Source organism: Ambystoma mexicanum, chromosome 2q (genome assembly GCF_040938575.1).
Source record: "Ambystoma mexicanum isolate Mex_15411 chromosome 2q, UKY_AmexF1_1, whole genome shotgun sequence".
Taxonomy (NCBI): domain Eukaryota; kingdom Metazoa; phylum Chordata; class Amphibia; order Caudata; family Ambystomatidae; genus Ambystoma; species Ambystoma mexicanum.
Genome location: NC_090924.1, coordinates 198133635 through 198149295, shown reverse-complemented (window position 1 = coordinate 198149295; position 15661 = coordinate 198133635). Strand labels below are relative to the sequence as shown.

Genomic DNA, 15661 nt, shown 5'->3' with positions numbered 1-15661 from the left:
AGCAATGAAGGCAAACCATGTTGCCCATCGGGCGGAAACCTGCATCCGCGATGTCCGTGACCACCGTAATGGTGTGGTCTGATGCCAATTCACCTTACTGAAGAATCTCCAACGCCTCTACCCTCTTGTCCTCAGGGAGGAAGTGCAGCAGAGGGGCGATCTTGAACCACACCTCAGACATAGCGCTTTTTAATGGCGAGGGCGATTAACCGGCATTCTCTTCTGAACCTCGGAAACCAAAGTGCACCGTCGAGAGAATGTCCACTGAAAAATCCCTGAGGGGTTGTTAAGGAGGGGGAGGACATGTAGGAGGCTGGGGTGTAGGGAGGGGTCCAAGACCTACGTTGTCCCGAGGTTCTCAGTCACCTTCCTCGACAGTGTCCTCGTCGTCTTAGTCCCCCCTCGTCTGCGCCCTCGTCATAGTCATAGTGCGTGACTGCAACAATTCCCTCGTAGTCAATGCCTTCCTGGATGGTCTCCAGGTAGGTGAGCTCCTCCTTCCACGATATATCTGTGCCCTTGATAACTTCTGCGTCTCCCCCCCTTTCTTCGTGTCCAGAGGGGACTGTCTCAGGGAGAGGACCAGCATCTTCTCCAGGGTCTTCTGGATAGGCTGGAACGTGGTGTCCGTCCTGGGAGGAAGGGACACCCAAGCCTTCAGGATAGTGCACTGCGGGACTGCCTCCGCGGCCTTTGAAAGGGACACCACCACTACCTTGATGGAAGGCGGGGCCTTCGTCGGGTGCACTTGGGCCTTGAAGGTCAGGACCGGTCCCTTGTCCTGCTTGGCCTTAGCAGTTGTTCCAGACGCACTGCCCTGCTTGGCCTTCTCTAAGTGGCGGGTCGGCGCCAGTATCCCCTTTGGCCTTCTGGAGCAAGGCAAGGCCGGATTTGGACTTTTCTTTGGCCGTCTCCATGGCCACCTTGGGCTATGAGTTGAGTTTGCCAGTATGGTCCGACTTCCTCTTGGACGAAGATCCTGAGCGTTGACTGGTGACGGAAGTCGCTGAAGACATCACATGCTCCTGGCCACCGAGGAGCCTGATGCAACGGCGCTCCCGGCAGCAGCGGACTTGCAGTGCTTAGCCTTTTGTTGGACCCTGCGGGAGGGGCTCCCTCAAAAGGACTTCGAAGCCCGCTCAGCCTTCTTGGAACCTGGAGAGGCATGCTCCTGGGACCCACCCGGTGCAGCGGCCTTGGCCTGTAGCCACTGCTTCAGTCGCCTATGGCGATCCTTCAGAATGCGAGCCGTAAACTCGTGGCAAAAATCGCAAACCTCTTGTGTGTAGGGTACAGGCAGTAAAGGCACTGGGAATGTTTATCGTTCCGTAGACCGCAGTCAGAACAGATCCTGAAGAGAGGGAGAATCATCCTTCTCATCCGCCATGATCCACGCGGTGTAGGCCTGCAGAGTAGGCCTTGAAGAATCTTCTGGAAGCCTCCACGAAGAAACTGGATGGAAATTGCCCTTGAGGGGTGTTGAACAATCTAAAAAACGGGTCCCCGTCAGTCGGAAGGTTCATCGAACCCAGTAAAGCTCAAGAGCTAAGCACGAGGACTCCCAAAGATTTAACGTGCAGTAAAAATCTGAAGTCGGCCAGAGGAGGTGCTTAGGTAGAGGGCAGTCATTGGCCACGTGCAGTATGACACAGAGCTCAGATTGGTTGTTAGGAAATGCAGTTCAGAAATGAAACTGAAACTCATGTTTCTGTTACTGAGGATTCCCAGCCTGACAGAGAACTATTCATGAGCATGTGAATCCATACCAGACCCCATGCCGGAGAACTCCGGTGGTACAGCCTTATACTAAGAGTGGATTCTTGTACCTTCTCAGTTGAATGGTTTTACTAAGCTCTTGGTTGGACTACAGAAAAACTGTCCTAACAAAATTTGAGAGGTTCTTACTAAGAGCACATTGTAGCTGATTTATTGGATGTTAAAGCAAGCAATGTCTACCAGGTATCCAATGTATTTGAAATATACCATATAACCAATAATGTGTTACTGTAGATGGTATGAACTACATATATCTTCACCTAACCCACTGCCCCACTGTAAAACACCCAATCTTGCATTTAAAAAGTACCTGTATTTGGAGGTGGTGGTTTGTTGTGTATCCATTTCACTACTTTAATGCCATTCTGTGCAGTGGCAATATTTACTCCAGGAATACATGTGATAAGATGCTCTAGAGGCACACCACCTTGGCCTTCTTCCGCTATTTCTAAAACACTGAATTCAGCAGCATAGCAATCCGGAAAACTAGTAGGACGGAAAGAAAGATTACAATATTAGTGATGTAAAACAAATGTTTTCCTAGGCAAAAATAGTTAACATTGATAGAAATATTCGGAAACAGATAGAATGAAAGACCATGCCATTATGCCTTTGTGTCCAATTTCATAGCAGCACTACATTGTGTTCCATCTCAACAGGTGTATTCCTTGTGCGTTTTGAGGTTAAACCCCTTACTTCGTCAGGTAATTTGACCATTTCATCACACAAATTGAATGTAAAACAGGGAGTCGGGGTATCACAAAGATGGAAAAACCCATAAGCCTATGTTAGGACAGTTTTTCTGAAGTCCAGCTAAGGGCTTAGTAAAAACCATTCAACTGAGGCAGTATAAGACTCCACTCTTAGTATAAGGCTGTACCACCTGAGTTCATGCTAGCGTACATGGAGCAGCCCGGCTTATCCTCCTAGGGGGGAGAAAGGGCAGTAGAATCAGTACAAATGAAATGTTAATACAAATGGTCCAAAGAAACAAACACTATGTATGTAAAAGAAAACATGATTTATTTAAATACAGGTAGACCCAGATATATCTAGGGGTAATTAATTACCATCTCACCTTATATGTAATCACAATTATAAAAACACAACACTATACTTTAAGGTACACAGACCAAAGTATAAACTTTATTTGTGACACCTAACAGTAGTTGTAGCGAATTCAAAACCTTTTCATACACAGTCAGTATAGGTCACACCTAATCTTGGGGAGTAAAACCCAATGGTTACTTTCACAATTACATTCAGCAATGCAAGGGCAATAGACCCTATCAGTTGTACAGTGACTCTGTACAAATGACAGTCAATTGGAAAATACACTTTGTAAATAGTGGAACATTTATTCCCAGTACAGTAAAAATCTAACTACTTTTGTGATAACACACAGTTATACTAGGTGAGTAAAACCTAAGCATGTAATATTCAATTACAGGTGCTTTTCAGATCAGTGAAACATATTGACATAAGCAGTAACTCTTGCAACTTATTTTTGGATGGCACACAGATAACTCAAGGTAAGTAAAACCCATATACTTTTTAATCTCACAACGGAGTCCAGGTTAGATTTTACCCAGCTATACAAGTAACTTATGTATGACTTATTGGGGTGACAGAACCGCAGAACCTTCTTGTGTGTCTAAACAGCACAGGAAAAGAAGCAAAACCCAATGTTACACTTTACTGAATGACTCAAAGTTATTCTATGTAGGCAACAACCTAATACAGATTTATTCTACACAGGCTTGCAGCAAGCCAGGGAAAGCAAGACCCAGTTGGAGGACACTCATACAATTATCCTGCTAATCCCTTAAACGTCTTTCCCTTATTCTTGGAGCATGAGAGTTCTTGGTGGCAGAAGGTCACTAGGGACTAGTGACCAACAGACAGTGTCAGAATAAGCTCCTAAGTAGCAAAAGTCAGAGTTCCTTTAGGAAGACTGGGCAAACATGTGACTTTACTTTAGAATTAGAAGAGGGTTCATGAGCTTCACAGAAGACACCATAGCAGGATTCTAGCAATTGGACTGGGTGCATTGGACCAGAGACCTCCCAATCACAGAAAACACCACAAAACTACACAGAAATCCAGAGACACTTGGTAAGTACATACCCAAGCCTACACAGTACCTTAGCATTGAAAATTCTGCAGCAGGACTTCTTCAGGATCTGCAGCCAAAATCCCGGTCAGTAGATTCCTTGTCGTGGTGACTGAAAACAGGACCTTGGAAGGGACTTTGCAGCAGGCAATCAATGGAGAAGGCTCTAGGCAAGGTTTTCCACATGGCTGAAAGCGGTTCTGCTTATTTGGCGCCTTTTCAAGGAGCACAGAAGACGACACAAAATCGAGGTTGAATTCTCATCATTACAACGGTCCAGCACTCTGCTGAGGGGACTTTCCAGACTCGTTTCGTGTCTCTGGAGATCCACCAGGATGCCCAAGAAGTTTCAGCGAGATTCGGAAGACCATGCACTGCACAGTGGCTCGAGGTCCCAGGGTATTGGGGCACTGCAGCAACGCAAGGTCGCAGCGACGCGTGGGATGGCTCAAAATGCAGGTCTTCATGTGTCTAGTGGATCTCATCAGGCTCTGGGTCAGGGTCGTCGTTTTCAGAGTCCCGAAGTCGCTTGGAAGGAAGGGCTACAGCAGGCTCAGGTTACAAAGCAGGCTCTCCGGTTGCTGGAAATCGTCTCTGCTGCTTTTCCTTCATCATCCTATTCGGTTTCAGTTCCAGTGGTCGACTTTTCTTCAGCTTCCAGGTTCGCAGTATATCAGGAACTAAGGCACAACTTCTGCATTCCCTCCCTGCATTTTACAATAGGCGGTCTGGTTGTCCAATCAGGACAGCCAGCCCGCCCCCCCCCCCCCAACTGGGATTTGTCCCCATTCAGGCAAGGAGGAAGACAAAGGGCTGTGGAGTTCTAGACTTGTCCATCGCTTCCTGCCTTCACAGACAGACTGGAGCCTGGGCAGGGTGTCCAGGGGACCCCCGCCGAAGATAAAAATCACAAAGGAATTTCCCACCCTGGAGGTCAGGGGAAGGAACAAGAAAGGACATGAAACATTAACATGGCAAAACAAAGACGAGGTCCATTTTGGTAAAATGAGATTTACGTGCCTTTACTGCAGCTGTGAACACAGCCAGAGGTAAAGGTGCACCAAATTAATACAAGCCATTGAAGATAAGTTTGTCCCTGTAACATAATTATTACACAACTATCTCCCCAGCACTCCAGATAAGGTGGGGTGTGCTGGCTTCACAGAATAAAATGTAAAAAAGGGATCAAAATATCCTTTCTAGCCTTGAGAACTGTAGTTCTCTCAGGTTTAGCATAAGAAATTCTGAGGTTGAGGAACAGGAAAAGGCTAGGGAAGGAAGAAGGTTAACAGGTTCTCAGAGCCTGTGAGCAATTTTCAATTTCCCAATGAAGTCTAGATTAGATCAGATCTTTCCCAGCAATACGAGTTAGACTTATGCACCACCAATGAGGGACAGTTAAAATCAATGGGTCAGAAAAGTCTGCAGGGAGCCAGGACAGCCAAAGTCAATTTGAACAATGTCTATGGAGCTGAGACAGTGTCTGCACAAAGTTTCGAGAGTTTGTAGAAAATCACTGTTGGGCCACAAGCTGTTATGCTTGTGAGGGGTAGAGCTGAGATCAGCTCTGCACAAAGTAGCTACTGCAAGTCTCAAGTGAGAGGATGCAAGCTACAGACACAAGAGGTAAGTACCCCCTTAGTCAGCACAGTACCTTAGGTCAGATTATCCAGCTGGCTTCTGTTCCGTTTGCAGTCTTGCAGATCCTGGGTTCCTGGGCCTCAGTCGTGGGGACAAGAGGGAGTGCGTCTGGAGGACTCCTGCACTGCAGTTCCAAGGTCGTCGGCAGCTACAGGCTCCTTTCAGATCAGTGGCACTATGCGGTTTCAGCTACCGGCAAATGGCACCACCACAGCTCTTGGACACTTGACGCGTCCTTCACTCCTTGAGTCCAGCACTCTGGTGAGGTGACTCGAGCTTGGGTTGTCCTGCTTTGGGAGGGTCCTCAGGATCTTCCTGGAGCTTTGGTCCTGTTTAAAGACGATGCACTTGGATTTCTCAACCCCTGGCACTCTGTACCAGCAGCAGCAAGAAAGCACAGCCAGTCGGGGAAGAACCTCCAGCAAAGTTAGTCTTGGGGTTAGTTGGTCCCACTAACCCAAGGGAAGTAGTCTTCCATTCCGGGCTTCTCTAGTCGATTCCGAATTGGAGCTTCAGCACTGCAGCAGGACTTCACAGGGCAGTTCTATGGTCCAGGAGGGTGCAGCAAGCATCTCTTCAAGATTCCTTCGTCTGATGTTGCGTGCAGTGGTCGGCTCTGCCTTCAATTCAAGAAGTCTTGCCTTTTATGCAGGTTTCTCCCATTCATGCACAGCCGAAATGTCACTCACAGGGTGGCTGTCCTCCAAGGACAGCCAGCCACCCAATCAGCACTGGGTTCATTCAGGTAACCAAGGAGACTAAGGACAGGGAGTTTCTGGCACCTCCCTCGTTTCCTGCCCTGCCAGACACACTGGAGCCAGAGGCGGGTTCAGTACTGAAGCCCGCCAAAGGCAAAACAAACAAAGGGGTTAAACCTAGTTTGGCGAGCAGAGTAAAACCCAAGAAAGACATCACTAACAAGAAATGGTTAAAAAAAAAAAGCGGGCCATTTTGACACAAGGATCAACCATGGGTGCTATACTGCAGCTGAGGATTCAGCCTGCGGTAAAAATGCCCAACGGTAGGAAAATTAAACCACTGCCAGCCATTGAAAGTAGAGAGGGTAACATACAAAATGCTACATGAGTAAGTAGGAAAAGGGGCTACTAAGTAAACCTCCCTCAGCACTCCACATAAGAGGGGGTGTGCTGGACCTACACAGGAAAAAGGTAAGTCAATTTCACTTTACTACTCTTGGAAAAAGTAGTTCACCCAAGAGAAGGTATTTAAACCGTATGAGAAATCCAAAGGACTACCCTGTGACACTGCACTGAAGGTGCTGTGTGTCACAATACAAAAGGTAGATGCCTATGGAGTTTGTCAGACTCAAAAACCAAAGAAACAGAGTCCAAACCAGATCAAAAATGCATGAGCGAGTGAGAAAAAAGTCTCACTCACTCCTGGATAAAAATATATAAAAGTCCCAAAGTCCAGCAAAAGAACTGGGGGTCTCCAAGGTTGAAGGGAATTCGCACAGAAGAACAAGTTACTTACCAACTGTAACATTCTTTCGACTGGATGTTCCTCCCATGTATTCCTCATCTTGTGATATTCGTTATTGCCAGTTTTGCTGCTTCGGAATTATTTTTTTGGCAGAGGGTGCTGTGCTCGAGGTCGTGGCGTTGATTGTCCCTTGACGGGCTCCGTTCCGTGTCAACGTCACTGCTGGTATAAATAGCTCAAGCCGCGCCTGTTGGCTTCAGTTCTGTTTTTTCGAGGAAATACTCGTGGAACACCCAGGCGTGTCCTGTGACTGATGGGCCCATCGTGAGAGGAAAGTGTAAGAAAATGTAAACTGTACTGCGGGGTAGGCTGGGAGGGTCGATGAGTAATACGTGGGAGGAACATCCAGTCGAAAGAACGTTACAGTTGGTAAGTAACTTGTTCTTCAAATGGATTGTGTCCTCCCACGTATTCCTCATCTTGTGATAGACTCCCACAGCAGTGATCAATTTGGAGGTGGGAGTGCTAGTTATTGTTTTCATGGACGGAATGAAGCACTGCCCTGGCAAATACCCTCATTGGAGGAGGATCTAAGCAGTAATGCTTGATGAAGGTATGCATTGATGCCCATGTTGCAGCCGAGCAAAAATCTTTTGCAGGGATCCCCTCTTCAAAGCCGCAGAAGTAGCCATTCCCGTAGTGGAATGAGCCTGTAGCCCATCCAGTGGGTCTTTTTCCTGCTAATCTGTAGCATTCCAATATAGCCTGCATGACCCAGCGGAATATAGTTAGTTTTGTCACCGCTAACCCCAACTCACGACCTGTAAAACCCACAAAGAGTTGGTTATATTGACGTAATTTTGACATTCTTGAAATGTAAAAACTGAGGGCCCTTTTGAGGTCCAATGTATGCAATCTCTCCTCTTCTTTACCCAAATGAGGAGGAGGATAGACTGTTGGTAAAATAATTTTTTGTGACAAATGGAAGTCAGAAACTACTTTCAGTAAGGAAGATGGTTTAACCTTAAGAACTACCTTGTAAAAGATGGTATATGGAGGTTTACATGAGAGAGCCTGTAGTTCACTAACTCTGCAGGCTGATGTTAATGCTACAAGAAGGACAGTTTAGTGTTAGAAGCCTCAATGGACAGGAATGGAGAAGCTCAAATAGTATACAAGTTAGAAATGTATGAACTAAGTTTAAATCCCAAGTTGGGACATGAAACGGTACTGGTGGATATTCATTGGTAAGTCCTTTCAGGAACTGAATGATTAATGGAATTTTGGAGAAAGAAATGTCTTCCGAGGAGCACTTGAAAATGGACAGCGCAGCAAGATATCCTTTAATTGTTCCGATCTGGAGCCCCAGATTGGATAGATGCAATAGGAAAGAAAGCACCATTGGGGTGCCACATTGAAAAGGGTCCACTTCCTTATCTATGCACCAGTTATTGAACTTGTTCCAACGACATTGGTACAAAGATTTCGTTGCTGGCCTTCTGGCCGAAAGCAAAATCTCCATACCGTCATCCGGAAGATCCCAATCCTTGCATTTCAACCTCTCAGAAAGCATGCATGAAGGTTGAGTGTCTTGACCTCTGGATGGAGAACCGCACCTTCCTCTTGCGAGAGAAGACCCTCTCTTTGCGGAAGACGTATTGGAGGGCAGATGGACATGTCCAGAAGGTCCGGGTACCACGTCCTTCTGGCCCAATCCTGGCCAATTAGGATCATGGTTTTCCTGAACTTTCTCAACCTCCCGATTGCTTGAGGAATCACTGGGACTGGAGGAAACGCATACAGTAGGGGGAAATCCCAGTCCACCACAAACGCGTCTCCTAGAGCTCCTCTCGGGGGAAATTCCCTTGAGCAATACTGTTCGCACTTCCGGTTTACCTCGATCGCGAACAGATCCACTTGAGGGTTTCCCAAAGGGTGAATATCTCCATAGGGACTTCCTGAGCTAACTCCCACTCGTGGGAGACTGCTGCCTGCTCAGAGAGTCTGCCGCCTTGTTTTGCTCAACGGCTAGGTGAACTGCCGATAGAGAGATTCCTTCATGTATTGCCCAGACCGAGAGCTCCATTGCTTCTCTGCACAGTGGTAGTGATCCTACGTCTCCTCTTTTGTTGAGGTAGTACATGGCCACTGTGTTGTCCCTCATTATCAGGACATTCTTTCCTTGTACAGAGGAAGGCCTTCAGCGCTAGTCTGATTGCCCCCAGCTCCAACAGGTTGATGTGTAGTTTGGACTCCGATGGAGACCAACGACCGCTGATGGTCAGATCGTTGGTATGAGCTCCACCCCCCCGTGAGTGAGGCGTCCGTTACTACTGTTATCTCCGGTCATGGTTGCCAAAAAGATTCCCCTTTGAGGATGTCGTTGCAAGTCCACCATAGTAGATCCTGCACAACTGCTCTCGGGACTTGTAGAAGATCCGACATACTCCCGGAGAACTGGGACCACTGAAGGGATCTCGTTCTCAATCTGGCCTCTTGCACCAGAAAAAAGCAGCATGCCATGAGGCCGAGCAACCTCAGAAAATCGAAGGCCGAGAGATGCTGGGCATTCTGGAATTTTTTTCACCATCTGCAGAATGTGGAGAGCTCTTATCTCGGGAGGCGAGGCTTTGCCCGAGGAAGTGTCCAAGACTGCTCCGATAAACTGGAGTTTTTGGGATGGTATCATGTGGGACTTCTTGAAATTGAGGGAGAAGCCCAGAGTGTGAAGGAGCGACAGGTGATCGACAGATGTTCTTGAGCTTGTTCGGGAGAACATGCTCTGTTCAACCAGTCATCCAGGTAGGGGTAGACGTGAATTCCCCCTCTCCTGAGACTCGCTGCCACTACCCCCATCAGCTTGGTGAAAACCCTCGGAGTGGAGGTCAGCCCGAATGGCAGAACTCGAAACTGATAGAACCCCCAACTGCGAACCTCAGGTATTTTCTGTGCTTGGGATGGATTGGCACATGAAAATAAGCATCCTGAAGGTCCAATGATATCAACCAGTCTTGGAGTTGGAGAGCCTGAAGGATCTGAGAAAAGGTCACCATCTTGAACTTGTCCTTCCTGAGGAACTTGTTCAAGTTTCTGAATTCCAAGATGGGTCTCAATCCTCCGTCCTTCTTTGGGATGAGAAAATAAGGGGATTACCAATCCTTGTTCCTCTTCGCCACAGGTACATGTTCTATTGCACCTTTCTCTAGCAGGGTTAAAATTTCCTGCAAAAGGAGCGGGGGTCTGGAATTTTGGTCGAGCAGGCTCCCCCCGGCGGATGATCGCGAGGCCTTTTTAGGAAGGGAAGACCGTAACATTGAGCACTGTTTCCAGTGCCCAAGCATCTGAAGTAATGTCCCGCCATTCTTTCAGATGCTGAGAGATTCTGCCTCCCACTGGTGTTTTGTATGATAAGGCATCGGAGTGATTTGGTGGCGACTGCAGGAGCGGCTTAGGGTAAAGATGCCGTTCCTAAAGATGGCTTTGTTGTCTTTCCTTGTCCACCACGAGTGACATATCTTTTGCCCCTTTGAAAAGCCTGTCCTCTTCCTCTACCAAAAGAAGAGTAGTACCGAAAAGGATGACCCCTCCAGGAAGATGAGCCCGAATAGGGTTTCTGAGGTTGTCGCATGGAGGCACCAAGGGATTTAGCTCCCGCTTTTGAGGTCTGTAGTTTTTATAGGCTCTCATCAGCCTTACTACCAAACAGCCTCGAGCTATCAAAAGGCATGTTGAGAAGCCTGGCCTGCACATTTGGTGCAAAACCTGACTTTCTCAACCACACAAATCTGCATAGCACTGTGCTCGATACCATGGACCTGCTAATACTATCCTTCCTGGCCATTTGGAATTCAAGCGAGTGCCCATTGGCCAGGTTGTCCAACACGGGGGGGGGGGCGTGGGTGATGACGGGATGTCCGCTGTGTCATTGCTGCCGTCATCGTCCGTCCCAGTTGCTGTGTCAGTCGCTGTATCCTCTCTAGGGTCCTATCTAGGGTCCGGTGAGGATGAGGGGTCCACAGGTCTCGGAAGGGCGGAGCGGGGTGGACTTTCCTCCGCTTGTTCAGAGGGCTTCCCGACGGGCCTGGTTCTGGATCCTCCGTCGGGGTCCGTGGTAATCGGTAATCTCGTCCTTATCTCGGTACATAAGGATTGTATTGCCAACAAAATGGCCGCCGAGCTATCCTGAAGCTCGGGTAATGGCTGCGACGGATGGGATGGCCGCTCCACTGGGCCTTCTAAGTTGCCATCGTCGCCATCTTTGATCACGTAAGCAGGGACCGCCCCCTGGGATCGAACCCTCTCGAACCTCTCGTTGGGGTCTATGAACCTCTCGTTGAGGCCCTTCTCGGTTTCCACCAGCTCCACCGGGGGTTTCACAGGGGTCTTAACGATGGGCTTGAAAGAGGATTCCCTCTGCGGTGGCAGGGATACTCTGGGCCCAGAGGCCATTTCCACTGGCGTAGTCTCAGCCGGCTTCGCCAGGGTCGCAGCGACCACTTCGATAGAGGCCTTTGCCGGCTGGATCAAGGCCCTCACCACCTTAGGTGCGTCCTAGGCCTTTGCCTTGGGGTGGGGGGGGGAGGGGTCAGCGCCTCGCTCCCCCTTCGAGATCGACCAGGTCCGCTCCAGCGGCTTACCCGGGTTCTCGGACTTCCTCTTCCCCGAACCAGAGCGCTGGCTCGTGGTTGAACGTGCCGGGGAAGTAGCGCCCTGCCTGGCAGCCGAAGAGCCCGACCTTTTGGTGCTCCCGGTGCCCGCGGACTTGCAGTGCTTGGCCTTCTGTTGGGCCCCCGTCGCCGGGGCGCCCTCACAGGACTTAGAAGCCAGCTCAGACTTTTCCTTCGCCTTCTCACCTGCTGTGCCCTTCTCCAGCCAGGCGGCGAGGCGGGAACAACGATCTTGTTTGGTCCGTTCCGAAAGGTTCTTGCAGAACGCACAGTCCTTCTCCATGTGCGTCTTGTCCTCATGAAGACAGTAGAGACATCGCGAGTGCTCGTCCTCCTTGAAAAAGTTCCGCAATCCGCATCCAGGGCAGCACCTGAACAGCTTGGATCCGGGCGTGGAGCTTCCCTTGTCCTGGGCCATGTCCGTTGAGGTAGGCCGCAGATCTTCCGGAATCCTCCAGGAAGTGTAAACTTGACAAAATTTTCACCCTTGAGGGGCGTAGAAGAATTCCGAAACGGATACCCGTTGTCGGAAGTAGAAACGGTGGAGCTTGAGGCTCGATTAAACCGAAAAAATTAGAAAATCTCCGGAAAAAGCGTGAAAACGCAGCAAAAAACTCGAGAGCTAAACACGAGGACTCCCAACACTAGAGCGTGCAGTAAAAATCGGAAGATGGCTGCCAGAGGCGGGGCTTAGGGAGAGGGCAGTATGACCCAGAGATCAGTGATTGGTTACTACTAAGACAGATCAGAAACAAAACTGATACTGATTTTTTCTTTACCGAGGATTCCCAGCCCGACGGGGAATATTCACGAGCATGTGAATCCATGCCAGACCCCATGTTGGAGAACAGCCGTATCCCCTGCAGCCATATGCCCGACCCAGTCCCCCTTTTTAAAAAAATGTTAAACCACCCCCCTCCACCATCCCCTTAACCAAATGAACCTTATTGCGGCTGCAGCGGTATTCGCCGCTGCACCTTCCTCTCTGCACACAACGGCTACCATGGAAAGGGAAGAGGGGGCTCCATACAGCCATGCCCGCTGTAGGAAGGAAAATCTTAGCACCCAGGGTTACCACTTAGGCAACCCAGGGTGGTAATGACCTTCATCCCCTGTTCAAGCCCTTAGAATGGGGATGAACGCCACACTCTACATGCTGGTGTTGTGGGTTACATCAACCAGCCCTGAAGAATTCCCCTAGTTTACCAATCTGCACTTGGTAATGCTAAATCGCGGGGACTATGTTTTTCAAGATGGCGCCCCATCATCATTGCTAAAAACAGGTCCCGGTCGTCTTTTTTTGCCATTTCTTTTTGGAAAGGTCCTTCTAGAGTTTTTCTCTGAGTGGAATCGTACCTGTGGATACCCCACCCTGCAAGCTTAGGAAGGCCCCCCCACCCCAGTTAGCCAGGTGTGCTCCTGAAGGCATAATATATGAATCCTGTGATTGCTAATGAAGTTTGTGATCGGACGTGTTTTCTTAGGGTTAGTGAACCCCCTTCCATGACAGGATCGACAATGCCATCGCCTTCTCCCCCCCCGCGCCACCCCAGTGAGCGAAGTCAGAGATAGAAGCTTGGTGCGGAAAAGCGTGATCTGGATAATAGGAGCAATTATTATGATGTTCATTCTAGGTATGTGCATTGGTCTTATAAGAGTTGCATGAGTCAGAGGCCTATTAAATTAACATGTAACCATCAACAGAAAACCAACTAGCCAATAACTTGGCATCCCCCCCCCCCCCACGCCAGAAAACAACCTACTCGCTTCCCTACCCCTCCCCCATTCCCAACTAGACCCATGAACTTAGTGAACTAGTCCTGCAGTGCCTGCGGGTATTGGTGCGCTGTAGGTGGCCGATGTACTCCCATAGGCCGCAGCCAAGAAATTTTACCTCAAGGGACCAGGGACCACTCACGTATCTTTGTTCAGGTAGCATTGCTTGGGCCATCTCCGTGTAGCGGATCTTTAGGAGCATTAGCCCTCAGGATCTGGGAGATTTGAGGCAAAACGCTCCGCAGCTTCCAGGGAGGTAAAGAAAACGGTTTAGCCTTTGTGCTTTACACGAAGCATAGCTGGGTACAGCATTGTGTATTTGATGCCTTCCCTCCTGCAAGTATTCTTAACAGATTCAAATGTCTTTCGCTGGTCATGGACCGACGGGCTGAAATCGGGAAACAGTAGGATCATGGCAGAGCCCCAGCGTAGCTCCCCTTTTTCTCTTGCAGCCCGGAGGATAAAGTCTCAGTCTCGATAACAAAAGAGCTTAGCTATAACAGTGATAAAGGGGGGGTGGTCCAGGACCTCAGTGATAAGTGACACTGAACATTTCCATGTTCTCGATGGCGGTGGACTCTGGGACTCAGTATACTCATGTTATTGCGCCTGGAGCGCCCTTCCAGGTCATTATGAGCCATGACTTTCTTTACAGCTTGCTGTAGGTCCGCCACCTTCCTTTGTAGGGAAGATATTTTATCTTCACCTTCTCCTATATGCTGCTCCACATCGGTCATACACCCACACAGTTTGTCAAACTGTATAGCTGACTGTCAATGCATCTACTTTGGTGCCCAATGCATCAGAGTTGCTCTTTAGTGCTAGCAGCGTTTGGTTCAGGGCTGCAACGTCAAATTGAGATGGTGGCTGGCTTGAAGGCAGTAATAAGGGCTGGTTGGAGCGGGCAAATTGGTCCATTTTGGCTGGCTTCTTTGGGTTAAGCATGGTGGCGCCGACTAACTAGCAGTATGTCCCGAAGCAGAAGCCAGAAGGGTCCCGAGGTAGGTCTTACTCCGACCAAGTGGCGTGTGGCAGCGCTGCACGTCACAATATGGGAAAGCACTTGCCCTTTGCAGTAATCCCTTGCTGTAACAGACTCAGAGCTGGATCAATTGGCTGCCTGTCCAAGTGAACCCGTCACATATATATGGACCATACTCTGTGGTGCAGGAGTGAGCAGGCACCCTTCAGGATGTGTGATGTGAGGCGTTTCTATCGCAGAGTGTTCCCTTGCTCCCGCCAGTGTCCAGTGATGCTGATTATTAGAGCTGGGGGGAGGCACGCTAGTCCTGGAAGTCAGATAGGGAGACGTACCAGGCCAAGTTTTAAGCTGCCCGATGGGAGGCCGGAACTGGTCAGCCCCGGAATGTGGCTGTACGCAACGATGAGGCTAGGTTGTACAAGGATGTAGGACTATGGCCCGGGCGGTCCGGGAGCCCAGGCGCCGACCAGTGAGTAGCAGTCCCAAGGAGCTGCCGTAACCTAGAACCCATAGCGTGCATCGTGGCGAGCCAGCTTCTTCCAGAGCTCAGGCTGTGGCGGGGTCCGGGCTGCCCCACCCGTGTGGCCTAGGGTGGGGGACCAGGTTATGGAAGGAGTCCAGGTGGGTGCAGACAAAGTAGTGTTATTCCCGGTGCTAAGTACCACCCCTGCACGGAGTCAGGAGCTGGGCCTGTGAAGCCGAGTAAGGCGCGTGAGCTGTACCCCCTCGCAAGGCCCAAGCCGGCCAACACAGTGCACCGAGGGTGTTGAACAGGTTGTTGCCCCCCAATGTGCATCGTGGTTCTCAGAGGTATAGCCAACAGCTCCACAGCAGTCTGTGCGCGTACTACCGTAGAGGCACTAATGCGCCACATGCACGGTTGTCCGCAAACCGTGACCGCTCAAGAAGTAGAGTGGGCAAGAGATGCAGTTGCAAGGGGTTCTAGGGCCGGACCGTGAGTAGAGGTCCAGTCTGCATTATCGGAGCAGGTAGCAGAGCCCTTCCAGGTCGTCAAACCGTACGGGAGCCTTGTTGCACACAAGTGCAGCCATCAGGTGTCATGTCGTCTCAACAAGCAGCAGCGGAGACCGCGGCACCGAGCAGACACTGACAGGAGCCCGGCACGGGATCTGAGAGCAAGGCGCCTACTAGTGGAGTTCAGTGGCTGCCCCAGGGAAATGTTGGGGGGGTCCAACAGTCGATGGTTGTTCCGCTGTGCAAGTCCGCTGTGTAGGGCCTGGGGGCGGGCAGCTGCACCACGCC

General features: G+C 49.7%; 1 protein-coding gene across 4 annotated transcripts in view; it reads right to left on the bottom strand.

Annotated features, from left to right (window-relative positions):
• Window positions 1–15661, bottom strand: part of MARF1 (meiosis regulator and mRNA stability factor 1) — a 1350049-nt gene that overhangs the window by 463692 nt on the left and 870696 nt on the right. For all 4 annotated transcript variants that reach the window (XM_069647123.1, XM_069647122.1, XM_069647120.1 and 1 more), the window contains exon 16: window positions 2087–2262. In XM_069647123.1, the coding sequence (XP_069503224.1) occupies window positions 2087–2262 (176 nt within the window). The remainder of the gene's footprint in view (window positions 1–2086; window positions 2263–15661) is intronic.